The 23301-nt window shown below is 37.2% G+C and overlaps 1 protein-coding gene across 2 annotated transcripts in view; it reads left to right on the top strand.

Annotated features, from left to right (window-relative positions):
* SYT2 (synaptotagmin 2) overlaps positions 1–21810 on the top strand; it is a 135926-nt gene extending 114116 nt beyond the window's left edge. Inside the window, exons 4-11 of one of the 2 annotated variants that reach the window (XM_014053941.2) lie at positions 1659–1884; positions 3557–3717; positions 10891–11013; positions 12430–12597; positions 14906–15073; positions 15680–15797; positions 18901–19034; positions 21604–21810. In XM_014053941.2, coding sequence (XP_013909416.2) covers positions 1680–1884; positions 3557–3717; positions 10891–11013; positions 12430–12597; positions 14906–15073; positions 15680–15797; positions 18901–19034; positions 21604–21810 — 1284 coding nt within the window. In that variant the 5' untranslated portion in view covers positions 1659–1679. The remainder of the gene's footprint in view (positions 1–1658; positions 1885–3556; positions 3718–10890; positions 11014–12429; positions 12598–14905; positions 15074–15679; positions 15798–18900; positions 19035–21603) is intronic. The other variant, XM_014053943.2, reaches the window with a different exon arrangement.
* Positions 21811–23301: the final 1491 nt, after the last annotated feature.

Here is a 23301-nt window from a genome sequence, read left to right as displayed (position 1 = left end):
TGCTCACACTCTCATTGGTTTCTTGCCTGCCTGTGGTCATGCTGTTTCTCTGTTTAGGTAAGCAAATATATCTGAAATGATCTAACCAGGCACATGCTGTCTATTTTTTGGTTTTTGTACTATTTATCAAACCTATCTTTAATTCATTGCATACTTGGAATATTGGAATAATACACTGCATGGAATATTGTCGAGCTTGTTATCTTTATGTTTTTCTTAAACTAAGCTGAAATTTTTTCAAGTGTCATGAATTAAGCTGTTAGCACCAAGCTTTGCTTTTGTTGACTGAGTAGAACTCTTAATTTTACTTGAAAAATATTTAAAGTCAATTTGATTTTGATATTGTTTCCATGGCAGTGTCCATGTGTTAGACCTGTTCTTTAGAATGTTAGAAAAAAGTACTGATATTAATATCAAATTATCCTGGCAGAACTCTTATGTCACCTACTTAATTTTGTATATCAAGCCTTCTCATTATTCCAGATGCTATTTTCCTTCCAATTTTAGCATTCCAGACATAAGTATGATATCATTTTTGAATTTTGTATTAAGAAGGTATTATCACAGGAGGACTGTTTGCAGGCTGGTAAGCTTTGGCTGAAGAGAATTTCATGCCATTTGTGCACTTTTTGTTCCTACCTCCTGCTTCATATGTTCCAAACCCATATGGCACAATTCTACTACAGTCAAGTAACTCAAGAAAGGATTGAATCAAAATGTAATGTTTGTATGTTGAGTTATTGAGGAAAATTATCCAAAGCTACGTATTTCTCAAACTGTAGACAGGCAGTAATTTTCTTTTGTGAGAGTAGTTGTTTTCTCCTTGCAGTCTTGCCATATACATCATTGTTGTTCAGTGTTTTCATGATGGTGGTCACATGAAAACTTTTGCCAATGCAAAAGAGGCCTTTAGTTCCTTGGACGTTGTCCTGGAGTTCTTTGAGACCTCTTAGAATATTACACACCTTGTAGTTGAGGTGATCATTGTTGGTCAACCACTTCTGAAGAGGTTAATAATGATGCTGAATTCTCTCCCTTTGTACATGATCTGCCTGATTGTATACTGGTGGAGTCTAAACTCTTTGGATATAGTTTTGCAACTTTTCGGTCTGGTGAGCATCACCAACAGTTTTTTGAAGGTTTTCAGAAATCTCCTTTGTTCAAGCACACACACTTCCACATACCTATGTTGTAAAAATCAGACTTTATAAATGACCAGAATTCTGTTCTTTAAATAAGGCAGGATCTCCCACACTTGTACCTGAATACCATCCTTGATTGAAACACCTGACTCTAAAGTCTCCTTCTAATAAATTGATAATTCTAGAGATTTGCATATATTTGCTACAAATATGTAGCTTTGCTTCATTTTCCTTAATGAGAGGCATTTTTGATGAAGCAGAATTGGACAATGCAAAGATCATATGTGGTCTTCCTTGTCATTCCACTTTTTTATCTAAGGGAGAAACAAATTGTCCTTTATGAACTACTCTGAGATACCAGTGCAAATATAAATATAAATAACCTCAGGTATGTAAATTACTTGGAAAAGCAAAATATTAACCCTTGTATATTATGCATAATATTACTGTCAGTACTAAATGAAATATTCTAGGAAAAGTCTGGGCTGAACTATGTAATGTCTCTGTGGTTTTCAGGGTGCCTAAATAGCAGCCAAGATGACTTGGAGCCTCTTCAAAAAACATCCCAAACCTGAACCCATAATAGCTGTTACTACAGGTACTCCAGTACCTCCTACCGCTACAGTAGCATCAGGAATCTCCCAGGAAAATGCAACGCAGAATTCAGGCCCAGTGGAGAGTACGGAGGATACTTTTGCAAAGTTAAAAGAAAAGTTTATGAATGAAATAAAAAGTATACCTTGTAAGTAACATGATCTTATTTTGGATGTATCTGGTGTCAACATAGTTCCGGGTCTAATTGTTCCATCCTTGCCTTTTCTAACATTTTGCATATCTGTAGAATGCAAAGGTTAGATGTCCACCCACCCTCCTTCCCCTTTTATTATCAATTGCAAAAAATACAATTATTTATTGAATTAAAGAGACCAAACTACTTAAGGACATTTCTTGAGAAAAGTAGAAGGTGGCCTGAAGTTCTTTTTTCACTTTAATGAAGAGATAGGAAAAAAAAACACAAGAAAGGACTTACTAGAAAAGACTATGTTAATTTAATGGTAATTTCAAAATGAGGTAATGTAGAGTAATTTGTTGCAAACATACTGACTTAATTAGCAAGTCACCTGGAGGGATGACTCTGTTTATAGAAAATTGAAGAGGGAAAAATGTTCTACATTGGGAAAAGTTCTGAATTGGAAATAGATGATCCAAAGGATCAGCCATTTGAGTGCCGACATTCAGAAATGCCTGAGTGGGTCACAATAACCTAATTTATGGAATCGCTTTCCAACTTCACTGTGTTTGGTCTTGCAGCAGTGATGATAGCTTGTAAGTTTTAGAAAGAGATTGATTCTGCACTTAAATAGTGAACCCAATTTACTTGGCTATTGTATTGTATATTTGCTTCTTTAAATATGTTTGCAATAGTTGCTTGTAATGTTTTGATCGAAGTTGTGTAGGGGATCCTAAATACATAAACATAACATAAACATAAACAAGAAATGCTATTAAAAAATAAGTTGGGCACTCAAAACATGAGGAGAAGCACTCTGAAAAGGGCCTGTCCCAGGCACCTGAGGCAGCTCCATCCTCTGGAACAGGGGTCACCAACCTTTCGGACCTCAGGGACCACTAAATTCATAATTTTAAATCCCACCGACCACTAATATGATCTGCCCAAAGGCTGGATGGATGGGCATGGCTAGGTGGTCATGTGATTCGATGTCACTCATATCGAGGGGTGCTTCACTGGCCTCTATTCACCTCTCCCCTCCCAGCCACTCCTTGCCCGCTCAGGCTCCTTAGGGCCTCAATAGAAAGCAGTTGTTGGAGCTAAGCAGCGTCCACAGGAAAGAGTTGGCAAAAGAGCTGACTCAGTTCAAATTGGATCTGACCGAGAAGGAGGCTCTTTGCCACAAGCAGCACTTCCCTCCAGTCTTCGCCCAAAGACCTGCACCAGGAGGCTGAAGCAGACCCCAAGTTGGAATTTCTCCCCACCTCTGACCCACACAAAAAGACCCGGAGAGGGAGACTCTGCAGCAACACAAACATTCATTGCACGTATTCGGCCCAGGGGCTGTAGTTTGAAGAACCCTGATTTAGTACAATATAAAAAAATACAAATAATTTTTTTGTGGACCATCAAAATTTTCTCACGGACCACCAGTTGCTGACCGCTGGTCTGGAAGGCTCAGAGGAGTTGCTTCAGAATCTTCCTCTGCCATCTCTCCTTGCATTTGAAGTCACAGCCATGGGCAGAAATGGCTGTGACTTGGCCATACGGGGTGTGGCTTTTAAACTTTTCCTTAAAAGGATGTGCACAACCTTAGAAATGGCATCTGCATGCTGTGCATGTAATATAAATCTCTAGCACTTCCTGCTACCCCTTTCCCCATATTCTGCCTATATTTTCACAGTGCCACCATGGGCCCTGATTGCCATTGCTGTCGTTGCTGGATTGTTGCTGCTGACCTGCTGTTTTTGCATCTGCAAGAAATGCTGTTGCAAGAAGAAGAAGAACAAGAAGGACAAAAAGGGGATGAAAAATGCTATGAACATGAAAGATATGAAAGGCCAGGTGAAAATATATCATTGGATGAAGACCAGTTGGAAAACTGCAATTATATAAGATATGGGGGGGAAAGTGCTCATGTTTCTAGTGGGCTTATCTAGAGTGGCCATAAATACAAGAGAGCAAACAAGCAAACAAATTGCTCTTTTTTAGAAAATATACCAAACCAAGAAATAAATTAGAACAGGAAGGATAGAAAAGTTTGTCTCAAAACTATGATTACTTGGTTACTCTTTAAAAAAATCAAAAGAGATAGAAGATCATGATACTATTTCAGGTTGAGGAATTCAGAAAATGAGACTGAGAGTCACTGTTTCAGGTGACAAAATGCAAATCCTAACCTTTGCTCCCTCTTGTTTTCTGAAGGTTTTTTGTAAAAAGTATTGTAATTGCATTTAATTTTACTTTATTATTTTATTTTAGCACAAACATTTATATTGTTATTATAATTTTGGCAGTCAGTTCTATAAAACCAAAAGTAAGGATACATTTCCTTCCATAGAAACTAGGAGCTTCTAATTCCATTTGTAACAAATATTTAGAAATATTTATTGTCGGAAACCTAGTTTCTTAAATGTATATATCAAACATTTCTTTATGTATTATTTATTTATAAATTTATAAAATGTATTAACTATCTGAATCCCAAAATACAGTAAGTGATATACAAGTCTTAAATATAACACAGAATTAATATAAGGTATACATATTTGCCAAACATTTTTACAAGCAACCAATTTATAAATTTTAGAAGCAATGGTGTGGCTTTTAATCTTTTTTTGCATATATTTTATTTCCCCCCCCCCTAAATTAACCAAGGATGTTTCTAGGTGTTTCTAACTTTGTTTTTTTTCCTTTGCCTCAGAATTTCAAAAAACATTATATTTCTTAGCATGTTAGAAAGCACAAGAAAGAACTCAGTTCCTGCTATGCAAAAATAACTTTTCTATGTAACTTTGGAATGCAATATAGTAGTTTCTCTAGGTCAGTGTTTCTCAACCTTGGTGACTTTAATGGCTGGGGAATTCTGGGAGTTGAAGTCCACAGGACTTAAAGTCTCCAAGGTTGAGAAACACTGCTCCAGGTATTAAAGGAAATATAGGATATAGACTTATCACACAAACAAAAAAACAGTAGTATTTGAAATAGATTCTTTTGTGCTTGCAATATCAAGCACTGTCACCTTGAGGCTATTCACAACAATTGAGCTTTCAGCCAGTTTGTGTTTTGGTTCCTCAACTGCTCATGAGTCCCCCTTAACATTTCAGGCAAAATTGAGGTGGTGGTTGAACTGATACCCCAAGGAATCAAGTCAGCATTAAGTATCATGTAGGCAAAAGATGTACCAACACAAACTCTTTTAAAAGTAGGTTTTCATTTGGCAGCAATCTTTAATAAGGAGAGACTCAGAATATCCACGTCAAGAAAAGCATCATCATTCTGACTACTGAATAGTGACTCTGTGGAAAATGTGGTGATGCAGAGAGGATGTTTTCATCAGAGAATATCTGGGAATTCTCACAATTCAACACCTCTCAACAGAACCATGTGGGGAAAGTAGCCCTATAGAAATCCGAGAGACAGAGATAGTCTGAGCTTTTTTTCTGCTGAAATTAGAATGGTTATAACAATATAATTAGAGAACCAGTTTGGTATAATCATTAAGGCACCAGGCTAGAAACTGGGAGATCTAGTCCCACCTTAGGCACAAAGCTAGCTGGGTGATATTGGACCAGTCAATTTGTCTCAGCCCTAGGAAGGAGGTAATGATAAACCACTTCTGAAATTCTTGCCAAAAAGAGACTTGACCAGGCAGTCTCTAAGAGTCAGCATTGACTCAAAGGGACCAAAGAAAAAGGTAGAATAATTAGGCACATCACACACTGTAACAGTGTGTTAGGAAATTATAAATATGATAAATTTAGAAAACTATCAGTTATCAGAAGCACATCCAACATTAGCTATATTCAGGCATTCCGAATTCCAGAACTCTCCCCACTTTTGTAGATAATTGCCTATTAAGCATGATTAGCTGGAAGAGAAAAACAATTGTGCATGCAATATGTGGAACTTTGCATCCATGTGAATAAAGACCCTGCCTGGCTCATGATGAAGCCAGTGGCAGAAACAGTTGAAAATGCTAAGGTATTTTGTGGCATATTTTTTTTCTCAATGTGCAATATAAGTAGACTTATTATTTGTATGACATTGGCAGCAATGGAGCTTATCTTGGATTCTTACCTGAGAGTGCTTGAGTTTTAAGAATGCCTGAATAGAGTTATTCAATATTTTGTTGGACGCAAGCACGCTATTATGTAGATGGTATGTATTTTCTGGATAGATTCTTGGCTATATCTTCTAGCTTTCTAAACATAGCAAAATAAAAATAGGAAAATAGAAATAGGCAAATATTCTTTTCACCTCTTCCTATTGGAGACTGCAGTGCTTTGGCGTCTAACTCATCTAACCAGTATGCTTTGGGGCGTATAGCCTATAGAATTCTGCCTAATATTTACATATAAAGCAAAGAGATTGAGGACATTGTTATTAATGTATCCCCAACACTGAGATGAGTTTGACAGGTGCTTCTGTTAGTCTTATTTATAACCTACACCCTTTTCCCTATTAGAGCTATGATTCCATTTTAGCCCCTTGTGATAACACAGATGGAAAATTATCACTCACAAAAAGCACAGGAGGATTTGTGCAAGGATGGTCTCAGGAAGCAATTTGTCAAGGACCATCTATAAATCTCAGCTCATAAAAATTTCTTATGTAGTATCCCATTTGAAGCTACCATCTCAGTAATTCCATTATTTTATAATTCAGGGTTATAATACCTGTTTTGTAAGCATAAATCAAACTAGCTGAGCAGCAAATCGCATTACCAATTAATCTTGACAAACATCAGGCTATGAATGGTGATGGCTTCTTCTTTCATATTGGGATACTTTGCTTCACTAATGTGGAGAAACATTTTCTGATCCATCACTCAATCTACATTAATCAGTCAGTAATCGGAGTTGCTTGACTCTGGACAGAGATGGGCAGCATATAAATCTAATAAATAAATACATTTTCCATGACATACTCTAAGGATGCACATCTCCAGTCTTTTTCATCATTTAAATTGCCCTGTTGTAGCCAGTTTTCAGCTGGATTCTCTCTACAAAGAGTTTCCTCAGTGTTGAGATATGAATTAGTTTTCTTACCAAACCATAAAATAAAATACTAACTTCATTTTAATAAAGAAATATATAACTGCAAATGGACCCTAATTTCCCATCTTGTCTCACATTGAACATTGATCATATAATTTAAGATTGAGCTTAGGGTTGATGAGAGCAGGAAGTCATTTATTAGTCATTCTTGATTTAGGACAATGGTTCCCAACTTTTTTTTGGCCATGCTCCACCTAAGCATCTCTAAAATCCTGATCCCCCCTCCCGTCACATATATTTCTTACTTTACTCAAAAAGTAAGCTCTAATCATGCAGAGGAAACCTAAAAGGCCATTAACTTGGTTTAAACAAGGTTCAAATTGCTCCCCGTTAAAAATCAAATTGCCCCGCTGTGAGTTGTGGGCACCATGTTGGGAACCACTGATTTAGGATCACAGACTTAAGAGATATATTAGAGATCATCTTATCAAGCCTACTGCTCAATATACAGTACATATCTGCAATTTAAAAAATATAGTTGCAACTCCCTTGGCAGAGTCTACCATTTGCCAAGGCCATTTTCTTATGCTGGAAAATATTTCCTGTACTATTTCCAACTGCTATTTTTAGTTCTGCTCTCTAGAGCAATAAAGAGCAAGTCTGTTCCATTTTCTCCATGACAGTTTTCAGATATTTGCAGATCCCAATAACCTGAATCTTTTTCTCTGGCCTAATCATATTGTGGGTGTATGTTTTTACAGGCATACGAGAATAGGTAGTCGTAAATTCCCTGAAGAATTGCAGAAGGCCCCAGAAGATGTATGAAAAGTTAGTGTTATGAATCACATCTCTAATTACTAATGAACTAATATGGCATAAAAGGCATAAGGATTAGTGGTGGACTGAATTCTTTACATGTTGTGGACCCAGCTTTGACTTCAGGTATCTACAGTGCCTGAGACAATGGCAAGCTGTCCAACAGAGAAGACAACACATGACTGAATTGGATTTAACCCAGCTTTCCAAGAACAGAAACCATCTGGTTGCTTTGTTTACAATTTTTCCCATTAAAAGTCAAAGGACTGAAGGCTTTTATATCCAGGACCTCTGTCTCTATGAACTGAGCATGTTCCAAATTAAAACAGTCAACATTTAGGCGATCTACAGTTTATGACAGGGTTGGCGAACCTTTTTGGCCCCAAGTGCCAAAATGGGAGTGCGTGCATGTGTGCACGGGGGAGCCCTGGAAACTGGAAAAGTGCATGCACACGTTGGGAAACTGAGCTTCTGGTTTCCGGAGTGCACATACGCGTTGGTCACCTGGTCTTCCAGTTTCTGGCGCTCCTGTGTGCGTGTGCACACCAGAACCCAGAAGAGCAATGGGCAATGGTTGGCGTGGCTGGAGAGGTGGCTCTGTGTGCCACTTTCGTCATGCGTGCCATAGGTTCGCCATCATGGGTTTATGAAATAATACTAAAATCTATTAAATTGGGCTTCCCAGTTCTTTTCATTACTGCGTTATTCATATTGATTTCAACATCCAAGATTTAAGATAGAAAATAGTTGTGGTTGTTAATATGGGATATCTAGATGTATCAGGGATTGAGATTTACAACCTTCAGACATATTTTTTAAAGAAAACAGGAACTCTGGTCAGGATGACTATGAAAAGGCACCTAAATTATAGAAGGATTTTCAATGAGGCCCTCCAGTCGTAGTGAGAACAGATTTTGGTACAGTATATGATTTCCCCAGATGTCTCCTGGTCTGTTAGCCCATCCATGCACAAATGGAAGAAGTAACAAACTGTAGGGACAAACAAAAGGTTTCCTTGGCTAATTTATATGACTGTTTTACTCCAATTTCTGTCAAGGAAGACTGCCAATAGCAAAAGAGAGTAGAGAGAGCTTTTCTCCTCTCTAACCTCTGGAAGTGTAGAATCTCACTTAGCTAGATCATTGTAACAGCTGTGTGTCTTTTCTTTGCAGTTTATTTTTCATTGTTCTTCCTTAAAAAGGGCCTTTCTAGTCACAGGAGAGGTCATCCTTGAGTTACTAATTGGCTGTGTTTTCTCTGTCTCTATTTCTCTGCTCCCTTATGTATTTCTGTGCTCTCTCTCGCTCTCTCTCTTTTTGTTTTTGGGTTCCAGAGAAACACAGGTCTACTAATTACCTTCAATTTTCTTTCTTTTTTAGTGCTATTTACCATTAAATATGGAAGATAAAATTGACTGATATAAAATGCTAACTTTTGTTTCTTTGATTGGATTAAATGAAACTGAGTGCAAAAAAATAATGATGTGCCTTAAGCCAAAACAACATACTTTGGTAAATAAACTTTTTGAAAATGATCTCCCCCAGTTTTGAAGCAAAAGCATAATGGAGATCTACTTATGTATTTATATCATGCTCCTTGTTGAGGGCTTTACACTTGCTTTTACAAGTAAATAGTTTTGCAATAGAAGTTCTGTTTTCATCCAGTTTCTTTGGGAAATTAGAAAATATTAGAATTTAATATTTTGTTCGCTTATTCTGTCTGGGACACCCATCCTTTTTATAATGCACTTTGGAAGGTGTGGAATCTGCAGTTTCTCAGGAGCACTTGTGATGTTGATAATTTGTAAAGCTTTTGTGTCTATAATGCCCTTCTCTTCCTTCTCTGTGCTCTCTTTGTCATTGTTCTGTGTTGTTCTGTCTCCATCTTTTCTGACTAACCTGGATGTCAACACATGGTAGGTCCTATTCAAATGTCAATTCCCTTTGAGGCACAAAAGGGACAAGGGAAGAGGGTTTATGGGAATTAGTCCACAGTGAGCCCACATTCCATAGTTAGACTTTGTATAAATGATAAACTTGAAGTTATGCTGTAACTGAGAATTAAAAAAAAAACTTTTAATTTCTGGTTAAGAAAATTTATAATTAGTGAATCAGAATGAAGTTCAATCCAAATACAAGGTTCACTAACTGAAATAGACAGAATATTTTATTGTGTTACCTGTATAGCTCATCTAAGCTCTGCATGAGTTGAGTTCATGGAGGAAGCACCAAAAAGGCTTCTCAGTAACACTATGAAGGTCTAGGTATGACAAGTAAAATGCTGAAAGAGTTATCTAGCATTATTGGCTTGCACATGCTTGTGAAATGTTCTGGAAACACTACCGTATTGAGGACAGACATGAGTACTCATTTAGCCAAATTTAATAAAATGTGATTTAGAAGTCTTGGAAAGAGTAATGAATGTGTGCCTTGGATAATCTGCATGCATATGCATGTGTGAGTATTTGAATCTTTGTTTAAAGTTAAGTGAGAAAGAAATCATTGGCGCTATTTAAGATTTTCATTTATTTGGCAATCCCTTCAATGAATTTCTTTATGGACAGTGCATATTTAAGCTGCTTTGTCTGCCTTGGCTACTCCATTTCCCATAGATTTCTCATTGGAGATTGGTGTCATTTGCTAGCATACAGTAGCTGTTACACAAGCCTGATTTCTTCCATGATATGGATACATTTAACCATGTTGGCTGAGGAATCCAGAAAATTGCCCACTAAAACATGTAGTAGCTGCTAGACAGGAGAAAGCAGAATTACACTAATACCACTGTGGCAATGCTTTCCCTGAAAAATTGTAGAATTCACAACTCCTGATTAGATAAGAATTTTAGTGTCAATTATATGCAAGATAATGTTTGCCTTCTTTAAAAAAATTATTGAAGTATTCAAGCTGTATCCTTCACTAAATCTATCAACAAAGAACAGATAGATTCTCTGCGCATTTGAGATGTGTAAGAGGAATAAAAAAAGTTGCATGTTAGTCTTGTTAATTAAAATTATGAAGAAACTCAGTTTCCCCTCCTCTTTTCATTGGGCCTGGAAATCCATGCTCCTATTCCTATGGTAAATCTGAGTTTCTATACTAACATAAGATATTGGGTATGTATGTGTGTGCCTGTATGTGAAACGAGGCTCTTGATGTATAGGCATTCTTTATTGAAACATGTGCTCCTATTTCTTTTTTAGAACAAACAGGATGATGATGATGATGGAGATGGTGATGAGGAAGAAGAAGAGGAAGAGGAAAAAGAACCAGAGAATCTGGGCAAATTGCAGTTCTCCTTAGATTATGATTTCCAGGCTAACCAGGTAATATATACACATTAATAAATATAAACAAGAGACATTACATTCTAACTTTCTTCGCTGAGAGTGATAATGAGAACTGAAGTTTAAAAATTCTTAAGAAAAATAGATTTGGAATTGCTGCCAGGCCTTGGGTAGCTCTAGACCTGCCTGAAAATAGCTCGAATAATGCAGGAGTCAACCTGATGGTGTGAAGGAGTATGGAAACCCAGAGAAAAGTGGTGCACAGAAATCTTGATTTAAAGCATTAAGCTATAAGTTCTTTCTTTGAGTACTGGAAGCCAAGCTGTTTTCAGAGTGGCAATTTCCAAATTCCAAATCAGCTCTTCTGATTTCTTCAGGTCCCTTGATCATCTGCAGATCCCCATTTGGGAAGTGGCACCTCTTCAGAGGTTTTTTGGCTTGTTGGTAGATGTTCAAGGTCTGTGGCAGATGGTATGAGATACCTAGTATAAGAACTTTGGACTTTATTGTAAACTCTCCATTGACTTACCTTGCATGAAAACACAGTTTCTGAATATAGACCAACAGAATAATATGAGGCAAACTGGTTGATTCTTGTATTTTAAAAATATGGGTTTCCATATTTTACCACCTGGTGTCACAAAAATTAACAACATGCTCCTTGGGATTTTGACATGTTGCCAACAGCAGTAGTGGAAGAAGATTTTCAAAATATACCAGGATGTACGAATATAGGTATAAGTGAACATAGTATATTTACCCCTTTGGGTTTTATGATATAGAAACTTTAGCCATGTCTTTCTATAATGTTTTCATTACAGGAATAGTAAGTCCATTTTAAGACTTCCTTATTAGGTAAACTCCTGGGGTGTGCTGACAACTTTTATGCAGTTACCTGTGAAAAATATCCATCATACATAAAGTGTTACTAAGGTTCTACATCTTCTTGTCTTAGCAGATAAATAGCTCAGTGCTGAATGTAAGCATCAGATTGCCACAATGTTTAATTTATTGTTTTTATTCTATTTCAAATTCTATTTTTCTTTTTTTTAAGGATTGAGTATATACACTTTTGATAGTGCAGTGATCATAATATCATGAAAGAAATACTTGATGACATTTCTCTATCTAGAAGGCAAATTCCTAGGAATTCTTGATAAACCAGTTGAATGGCTTACCTGAATATTTCTAAACTGCAATTTTCACAAATCATAAGATATTAGAATAAATTTTCTATTTGTGCCTAATCATTAATCATATGCATTTCTTCAAATGAAGTTCAATGTAGCATTAACAGCTCCATCCCCTTCCCCCCAATAACAGAAAGGAGGATTAGGAACCAGATAATAATATAAGTGAGTTGTACATTAACGATAGAAGGACTAAATCAGATTGTTTCCCACTTTGATTGGAACATGCAATTTCAAGCCCTTTTTTTCTTTCTTTCTCAAACAGCTGACTGTTGGAATCCTCCAAGCAGCTGAACTGCCAGCATTGGATATGGGAGGTACATCTGATCCTTATGTCAAAGTCTTCATACTTCCAGACAAAAAGAAGAAGTATGAGACCAAAGTACAAAAGAAGACCCTCAATCCAACCTATAATGAAACTTTTGTCTTTAAGGTAAGATTTCTAACCTGGATGGTCTTTGCATGGTTAGTATGTTGGCCTAGCTATTTTGCCTTCATAATAATTTGTATACATCTGTGATCAATACCCTGCCTCACCGCAAATGGAACTGAAGATGGCAAAACTAACACTTGAGACCATATTAAGCAATAGAAGACAGTATTCCTATAACAGCCTACCAGTAAATGAGAAATAGTACTGAAACATAATTGAGAAAAAGAGTAAGAAGGCTGACTGAAATTTTAATAGCAAGAATCAAAATGGCTGACAGGGCTCAGCACTGCCAGGGTACTGGAAAGGTTATCTAAACAATACGTGACTCTAGCAATTATGTCTTAGGAAATAGATGGTAGTAGCACTATGAATAAATTTTACGCATCGTGCTATCAATTATATGGTATATGCCAATATATCTTGGTTAGTGTATTTGTCTTGACAAAGTGGTTTAGATGTCCTCTAAATTCTATATGCCAATCTTTTTGAATATGAACATAATATAAAGGTGGATATAATATTTGTCAAAGTCAACACTGAAATCTCTTCAGCCTTTACCTTTGAAAAATACTGTTCTCCTCTAGTTAGTGATGTGGGAGAAAAAGGTAGCTATCATGTTTACCCAAAAATAAGATAGGGTCTTATTTTCTTTTAACTCCCGAAATTAGAACTTGGTCTTATTTTCAGGGAGGTCTTATAATTTTTGAGGCTCAGGAAGCAGTGAGCGTGATCATCTCATGGTTGCTGCTGTGCTGCAATATTTTAGGGGAGGTCTTATTTTGGGGGGGAGGTCTTATTTGAGCGCATGTGCTCAAAAGCCCGATTAGGCTAGAAGACCTGCTTGACTGCCTAACTCCAAGTGCCCAGGACCTTCACTTTGCCTTAGAAGCAAGGATGCCTCTATTACTTCATCAAACAGTTGAATATGTATTATGTCTGAACCTTTATTGAAATAAATACTCCTTTGACATTTCATACAGTAAACATGTGAGAATATAAGCAATATTATGTCATTATGACTTTCTGCTAAACAGAAAGTGGGCATGTCCATTTTTTCTATAGTTTAATATGAATGTCTGTCTTTAGACCATTCGTTAACAGCTACAAGGCTTTTTTGATTATAGGGAATAAATGGAGTTTTTAAAATCCAGATATTAAGTAGTTTATGCATTCTTCTCTTGTATTGCAAATTTTGAGTGCATTTTATTAAGCTGATTCTCATATTTACTCAACATACTAGTGGAGTGGTTTTATTTTTAATTAGTAACTAAATTTTAATCATAATGCTTTCTTCTTTTAAAATTCAAAATATTTTGGAGACAATCTATTATTTAAAACAACAAATTAAAAACAAGGGCAAAATAAGAAATAATTTGAGGCAAAACAAGCTAACGTCAAGCCAAAGATCTTTCTACACAAAGATCTGGTCCTTTTTCTAAGGCTTTTAGATGCAGGGAGATGGCTTGTATTAGTACAAAAAAACCCCGTTCCTCTTTAAAGAGTACTAAAAAAGAAAGGAAACTCTGTACTAGTTTATCTTGAAAGGTAATGTGATGCCCTTGAAATCTTAAAAGTTGATTACTTCTTGAATGGTACTCTAAAAGGGAATTTCCACCTAAAACTAATGAATAAGTACTTCAGGACACCATTATTTCATAATAGTGAATATATTCAAAATTAAAGCAAGAGAGCCAAAACCACTTGCTTCTACTTTTTGAAAAGTTGTTCTTTCCTTGGTACAAAAGTGACTGACCATTTTTAATCCTGGAATCAGAATGCGAATGTCAGTTTAGAAACGCCAAAACTCTTTGTAATTCTCCAGGCATTTGTACATTGCTTTCACTGTTTTCTTCCTCTTTTGCAAGGGCATTAATCAAATTTCTTGAAATTAGGCAGCTAATGAAGTAGTAGTCTCTTCTCTATTTCTTTGTTGTCATGTAGTGGAGATGCAGGTTTTTTTGCACCCAAGATAGATTATGGCTACACAAGACCTTTCTAAAAGGTTTATCAATGTTTCTTTTCAAATGGTAGAAATAGCAATAGCACTTAGAGTTATATACTGCTTCATAGTGCTTTACAGCCCTTGCTAAAAAGGTTTTCAGAGTCAGCATATTGCCTCCAACAATCTGGGTCTTCATTTTACCGACCTTGGAAGGAGGGAAGGCTGAGTCAACCTTGAGCCATTTAGAATTGAACTCCTGGAGTGAACAATGAGTTAGCCTGCAGTACTGCATTTTAACCACTGGGTCACCACGGCTCCACAGAAATGCTAAATTACTGAAAAAGGTTCTTGACTTTGTTGTAACAGATTCCGTACCAAGAGCTTGGTGGGAAGACTTTGGTGATGGCCATCTATGACTTTGACCGATTTTCTAAGCATGATATCATTGGGGAAGTCAAGGTACCCATGAATACTGTGGACTTAGGACAACCCATTGAAGAATGGAGGGACCTAGAGAGTGCAGAAAAAGAGGAGGTAAGTGTTTCCTCCACTTGCTGTTTGAGCTTCAGTTGTGAAATGTAGATTTAACCTTCTCTACAAAGAACCTAGAGATGGTAAAGTTTGTGACAGTCTCGTGGTCTTGGGAAAAGAGTTACAGATAACCAAATTTAGAAGCAAAAATCCCTGCTAGCTAGAACTCCCCATGCTTAGGCACTTGAACCATACTTAATCCCTACATGTATAGCCACTGCATCTACTTTGTAGGGGAAATTGTCCTCCAAAACTAACAACTTCATATAATATGTTTTGTGCTACAGCTTCCATTAGCCCCAATCAGTGTGATCAAGGACAAGCAGTGATTATGATAAGGTAATCTAAAAAGCCATCTGTTTCTAGGGCACTTCTGGGAAACTAAGTAATCTGGTTGTATCCTACGCACTTGGCACAAGGAGATTCACTTTTCCAGCCAAAGGTAGAGTAACAGAATCAACAGTAGACTGCTGGCCGCCCACATATAAAAACTGCCTCAAAACAACACATTACAAATAATTTCTTTCTATCGTAGGCACAGATGAGATACTGTGTCATGAGACACAGTAGGAGCTTTGAGTTCATTGTTTTCCCAATTTCCCTCAACAGCCAGAGAAATTGGGAGACATCTGCATCTCATTACGATATGTACCCACTGCTGGGAAATTGACTGTCTGCATACTGGAGGCCAAGAATTTGAAAAAGATGGATGTTGGAGGACTTTCTGGTGAGTGAAGATCAACAACATACCCACTAGATATGTCCTCTGAGCTATTCAGATATCTGTCAATACAAACAAATGGTTCTCCTTCGCGCATTCTGTAGTCAAAAAGACCATTAGAGAGCAGCAGAGATACAAAAACCTCAAGTACTATTTGCTATCTAGCATTTGTCTGTGTATGTTTGTAGACTAGATAATATGCTTACTTTCTTTTGCAAAATCTTTGAGTTCAAAGCTTCTTTAATTTTTTGACATGGAAACAGTCGCATGTGCTTGCCAGAGAATATCTATGAATAGCAGCTAGATTCTAAGATATACAAGGAATGTGGGCAAAAGGCTGAATGGGAAGGGAAGATAGCAGTACCACTGGGGTTTCTTGTCAATTTGTATTTTAAATTACACCTCCAGTTTCTTATTGTAATTTTTTCAACAAGAGAAAGAATCCAAGCACATTCAGAGAGGGCAAGATAGAAGCAGATACAACCCCTGCCAACCAATAAACTTCATTTCTCCAAAATTCTTACAATAGTAAAGTTAATGTGTTAATGAAACATCTGGAAGCCAAACACCAACTTGGAGAACACCAACAGTGTAATATGCCAACCCTTAGCTACATATACAGTATTATCTATTTTTAAAATCATTCTGATCAGACCAGCTTTTAAAAACTGGGAGAACATAGAACAATATACATTTGATAGCCAAATGTACATTTGATAGCTTGCAAATACATCAAATTAGTATGCCACAAAGATGAGTCTCAGATAGACATTTTCAGAAGATGTCTTATAAATCTTAACCATCAATAGTTTCATAGTATGGAGGTAGTCTTTTAGATAGTCAAACTTTAAGCCATTGATGACTTTAAAATAAATACAAATATATTAAATCATGCTTGGTAAGGAATTGGCAATCAGTATAGAAGTGTCTGTGTAGGTATCATAAGATACCATCTAAAATACTTAAAAAACATAAAATACCAGTCAACCTGCTGTAACTTCTGAATATTTTAAAATGCAAATCCCAATATAATACATTTTACTCATAGACTCATGGGTTTTCTGGTCCAATGCCTCCACTGGAACAAGAAACTTTATACCATCTTAGACAAATAGTTGTCCAACATTTGCTTGCAAACCTATAGTCCTGGAGTGCCCACAATGTCAAGGACAAATTGTTCCACTTCTCTTAATAGTTATCAAGGTCAAAAAAATTCCTCGTAATTTCAAATGTGGACTCCCTATGTGATCTGTCCACTGGTTCTTGTTCTACCCTTCAACATCATCCACACCCTCTTCCTTGTTGACAGTCCTTCAAGTATTGGAAAATTGCTTCTTGTTAAAGGCTGTCAGATATGAGCTCTTCTCATAGTGCTCATTCCTATTTCAGGAATAAAACATGGAGTTGTAAGATTACTTTCTCCTTTTTGAACATGCAAAGTTACTATTGCATCATCAAGGCAGAGCTCTCATAATCAAGTAGAAGTAACTCTTAGCAAAACCATAGTTTTAAATGATAGAATATGCAGGGAAAGCTCACTTCAGATGTTTGGCAACTAAGTACACAAAGCCTGGCTCTGAATGTAAGAACAAACCTGAGGCTCTTTTTTCCTGAACCTATTGAATGGTGACTCAAAAACATTGTCCATACAATGTACAGTCCTTGAACACCCTGTTCTCTATAGCCTTTCTATGAATCACATGGCCTTAATCTCAGACCATATAGCAATAGCAATAGCAGTAGACTTATATACCGCTTCATAGGCCTTTCAGGCCTCTCTAAGCGGTTTACAGAGAGTCAGCATATTGCCCCCAACAATCTGGGTCCTCATTTTACCCACCTCGGAAGGATGGAAGGCTGAGTCAACCCTGAGCCGGTGAGATTTGAACCACTGACCTGCTGATCTAGCAGTAGCCTGCAGTGCTGCATTTAACCACTGCGCCACCTTGGCTCTTCAGACCACTGAAATCCCTTTGGTACCTTTAAGGAAAATGGACTGTTTTTCTACATCTATTTTAAAAAATAACATAAGGAAAAGTGCTGCTCTATACTGAATCCTGATAGCTGCTATATAACTTTTCTTCTGATCTCAAACTTGAATAATTATCCAAACATAAAATAAAAACATATTTAAGCTGTGTGTGGTCTGGTGACTCACTATCTGAATTCTTAGAGGTTATTGCAATTATGGGTTTGGAAGAAGCAATGGAACCTTTTGTCTTCGGTGATTTAAAAATTCACGTTAATAAAGTTTACATGATTTCTTTTCTGCTTTCCAGTATTCATGCAAAGAAAGATAAAAGGAAAAGATTTTTAAGTAGAAAGACTGTTTTGAAAAGAAAGAAAGCAAAGTTCTGACAAAGTAGGAAAGAAATAAAACACTACCCTGGACTAAAGCAAGGCAAAAAACTGGGGGGAAAGGAGGAACTGGTGCAAGCCACTCTCTTGGTTGTTTTCTTGCAGACATTACATTACCCAAATTAAGTAACAGCATCAGTAAATAGGCTAAATCAATAAACAAATAAATAAATAGGACTTCCTGGAAATCTAGAGAACAAGTTGAAAACCTAGAGAACAGTGCAAATGTACTGAAGCCTTGATGGAAAAATACTATATCAGGATCTTGCAGAAAACATAAAAACAGAAGCAGCGCCCTCCTAGATCAAAACTCTGATCCATCTACTCCAGTAATCTTTTCTCCCATTAACAAACTAACTACACAACAAGTGTCCCTGCAGAAGGCTTCATAGGCAGTCATTCTGCCATCAAGGTTAACAGCCATGAATATCCATGACTTCCATGAATTGGTTCAACCCTTTTGCAAGTCAGCCAAACTGACTTGCAAAAGCATTACATCTTGTGGTAGCAAATTCTGAAGTCCAATAACATATCCTATTAAAAAAATATTTTCTCTATTCTGATTCTTGAACAATTCGGTTTCATAGAGTAACCTTTGGTTCAAATATTTGGAGAACGGGAAATTGTCCTTTCGTTCACTTTGTATCTGATATATAATTTCTGGATATCCTGTTCTTCAGGTTTTGTTTATATTTTTGAGTGGCTTGTCTATGTATTTATCTAGTTATGATTGTATATTCTTATGTTTCAGATCCTTATGTGAAAATTCATCTGCTGCAGAATGGCAAAAGGCTTAAGAAAAAGAAGACTACAGTCAAGAAGAAGACCCTGAACCCTTATTTCAATGAATCTTTCAGCTTTGAGATTCCCTTTGAGCAGATACAGGTTCTCATGTTTCTCATTTGAGGGTGTGGGATGATGCAGGCAGCTCCAAGAAAACATTGAGTTGACATATTTCTCCATTGTCTCCCACTGCTTCACAAAGCACAAGAGGCAGGTCCATAATCTGACACAGGCAGTTGCCCATCAATGATGGTTGAACCTTGGAAGGGAAATGGGTTCAAATGCAGTTGGTGTCTCCCCAGTATCTTGAGTAACTTATCATCATGGCTATGACATCAGTTGACCATGCTGGATGGAGATGGTGTAATCTGACATATCTAGAGGATGTGTGTTTGGAGCACTTCTTGATTGCCTTTCTCTTTAATTCTTTTACTTGTATGCCCCTTTAATAAAAGTTTACTTACAATAAGGTTGTACAGGGAACTTTTCCGGAAGGAGCAGGGAAGAGTTGAACATGAATCCACTGATCCTTATAAATATTCTGTTGTATCAGACAGATCTTTTGTGGAGCTCATTAGGACAGAAATATTGTAAAGATATAAGTTTAATTTATGTATCTTTCTGAAGTCTCTACTGCACTGGGACCAAGGAAGGGAAACTGTATATTGCATCCACTTGGTTACATTCAGGTTTGTGGTCATGCTGGTTGGGAATCTGGGGAATTAATAGTCTTACCAAATACAGAGGACTTACATTGTGAAGGCTTAAGTTTTTATAAAGCAGAGGTAGGCAGGCAAGGAAGCTGATTAGTTGGCTAGCTATTGAAGCCCTTAGCCAAACATCTTTGCTGATGTTGTCAATCATATTAACAATTCGTACAATACATTTCTCCCCCCCCCTCTCTCTCTCTCTCTCACACACACACACACACACACACAATGTGTAGTTGTTCCTCTTGTATTTAAATCTGAAGTTGCAAAATCAGCATGTACGGAACCTAGCTTTATCATGAAAATAGTATTTCTTTTCTCTTTGGAGAAACATTAGCCTAGCTTCAGCTAGAAATGATATTTACATGAAGAATTCTTTCTACTTAAATCTTCTCATTGGAGATTTTCCGAATGCTCTAAATATTTAATTTTATTAATTTAGTAAATGAACTATAACATGTATTATTCACTTTTTATTGTAGTCATAACTCTAGTGTGGGGTACAAAATAAGATTAAAATAATAAAATCAGAGCAAATGACTAGAATGATAACATTAAACCAACAGATTAAAATATTAAAACCAGGAAAACAGCAACCAGAAATAAAGCAGCATCAATTCATGTAAAAAAACTGGATGAACAAACACATGTTTTCCAGCACCAGCTACAACTGAGAAAATACTCAAGTATATTTTCAAGATCTCTCCTCTTTGCCCATGAATTATCTCATAGATCTTAGTAGCTAGCAGTGTGCTCAGCTGCCGAAAAAGCCAACACAGTCCTAAGCAGAATTAATAAAGGGATAGAATCAAGATCACATGAAGTGTGATCTATATTGCTTTGGTAAGACCACATTTAGAATATTGCATCCAGTTTTGGTCTATATAAAAAAGATATTGAGATTCTAGAAATAGTGCAGAGAATAAAGATGATTAGGCCAGTGTTTTTCAACCACTGTGCCGCGGCACACTAGTGTGCCGTGACATAGTGTAAGGTGTGCCGTGGGAAAAACACCTTATATATAGTCAATATAGGCACAGAGTTAAATTTTTTAAACATTTTCTAATGGTGGTGTGCCTCGTGATTTTTTTTCATGAAAAAAGTGTGCCTTTGCACAAAAAAGGTTGAAAAACACTGGATTAGGCGACCAAAGGCTAAAACATATGAAGAACGGTTGCAGGAATTGGGTATGTCTATTTTAATGAATAGAAGTAGGGATGACATAATAGCAGTGTTCCAATATTTAAAGGGCTGCCACAAAGAACAAGGGGGGGGGTGTCAATCTATTCTCCAAAGCTCCTGAAGGCAGGCAAGACACAATGAATTAAAAACAACCTAGAGAGGAGAGAAACAACCTAGAAAAGAAGGAGAAATTTCCTAACAGAACAATTAATCAGTGCAATGGCTTGCCTTCAGAAGTTACAAGTGCTCCATCACTGGAGATTTTTAAGAGATTAGACAATCATTTGTCTGAAATGGTATAGAGTCTCCTACTTGAGCACGGGCTTGGACTAGAAGGCTTCCAAGGTCCCTTCCGAGGGAGGCGGAGGCTGAGTGGCTAAGACACTGAGCTTGTTGATCATAAAGTTCAACAGTTCAAATCCCTAGTGCTGCATAACAGAGTGAGCTCCCATTACTTGTTCCAGCTTCTAGCAGGAACAAGTAACAGATCAAAAGCATGTAAACATGCAAGTAGAAAAATAAGAACCACCTTTGGTGGGAAGGTAACAGTGTTCTATGTGCCTTCGGCATTTGTCATACCAGCTACATGACCATGGAGACATCTTCAGACAGTGCTGGCTCTTTGGCTTGGAAATGGAGACGACCATCGCTCCCTAGAGTCGGGAACAACTAGTACATATGTTCAAAGGGAACCTTTACCTTTACTAAGGTTTCTTCCAACTCTGTTCTTCTGTTAATTTGGTCTTACTAACGATCTCTGTTTTCTTGCTTCTCTCCAGAAAGTGCAAGTTGTAATTACTGTCCTGGATTACGACAAGTTGGGAAAGAATGAAGCCATTGGAAAAGTCTTTGTTGGCAACAATTCCTCAGGCACTGAGCTCAGGCACTGGTCTGACATGCTCGCCAACCCTCGCCGCCCCATTGCCCAATGGCACTCCTTGAAACCTGAAGAAGAGGTGGATGCAGCTCTTGGGAAAAACAAATAGGCAGCTCCATTTTCCAACATCACCTAATGAACATTCAAAGTGATCCAGAGCTATCAATACCTCAGTTAGGCAACATTTAGTTTTTGTTCTCTTCTTTAAGCTGCAACACTCTTTCTTTGATGGCTGCAAAGGAATCCAGGTGAACTCAAGAGTATCCAGGAGGAAGTGGTTTAAAAGCATGGTGGTTCCTTCTTTTCATATTCTTCCAAGTAGTTGGTTTGCTGCATGTTCCACCATCTCTCTGTGTTATTCTCTTCAAGTGTACAGCAAGCTTTTTACTTGGGTCTTTCTGAGACCACCACAAATAACAGCACAAAACAGCTTTGCTTTTGCTTGTTTTGGGAGTTTCCTCCTTAAGTGAGACCTTGTGCTACAGGATGATACCAGAGCCTGAAAATGTGAGATGATGAGATACACTGTGCTTGCTTTGGGGGGGGGGAGGAAGCAAGGTGTATGAAAAGAAACTCCTGAAAAACGGAATTCAGTGAGGTTTGGCCATGAGCCATCTATCAGGAATATTCAGGAAAAGCAATATTGGCACTGGGACATCTCTGAAGATGTGGCTGACTGGTGGATTAATTCTCTGTAATGAGAGGACTATGGTTTGAGACATACAAGTTGCCAAATGATAATTGCCCTGTATTAGCTATCTAACATGGTGGGTCTTCTGTTAACCTTTGAATGTTTTGTTCTTAATTCGAACAATGGAGTGGTACCAGAAGATCATTGGAGCATGAAATCTACAAATGCTTCTGTGGAAGGCAGAGTGCAAAATGTTCTTTTTCTTGGGGGAAAAAGCCAAACATCATGGGATATTTATTCTAGGCTTCACAAGCTATCAATTTATGTGAACATTTCACTCTTTATAAGATAGTCATCTTATTGGTAGCAGTGCCAAGCTTAGATGCATCAGAAAAAAAGCTATGTCAAATGTCTCAGGCAGCTTTGTAAATCAGATAAAAATGATAGGCCTGGGTTGAATTGCAAACATTTGCTATCATCCCTTGTTACAGCCATTCTTTTTTTAAAACCACAATAGACTAAATCTGTTGAGTGTTGCAGATTGATTGGTAGAAAATGTTTATTTTTTACGAATTTGGAACTTAAAGGATGTGAAGAAAATGCTTGAGACGGAGGACTGTGTGTTTTTCTAATGCTGAAGAGCAGGAACTTTTAGATAGGTGATGGGTTAGAAACAACAGGAAGGTCCAACTAGTGGCCAGCAATAAGTATCTTAAGGAAGTTTAATTTTTAAAAAAAATAAGTACCATCGGTTGGAGACATCCCCCACCCACCTCCCGTCACATTTAATTAAGGGAGCAAAGCCAGAAATTAGTGGGAAAGTGAATCCATTCCAACCAAAAGACCAAAGATTTATCAAAAACAGCAGGGCCTTCTTCTCTTGTCTGGCTGCCAAACCATTCATTATTATTTTTTGCTAATCCCAGAAAGTCAAGCCATATTATCTTTGTTACCTAGTGCTTGCACTGA

Source organism: Thamnophis sirtalis, unplaced genomic scaffold (assembly GCF_051295495.1).
Source record: "Thamnophis sirtalis isolate CommonGarterSnake01/CBP01778 unplaced genomic scaffold, rThaSir2_p1.2 scaffold_7, whole genome shotgun sequence".
Lineage (NCBI taxonomy): Eukaryota > Metazoa > Chordata > Lepidosauria > Squamata > Natricidae > Thamnophis > Thamnophis sirtalis.
Note: the sequence above shows the minus strand (reverse complement) of the source record. Positions and strands in the feature narration are given on the sequence as shown.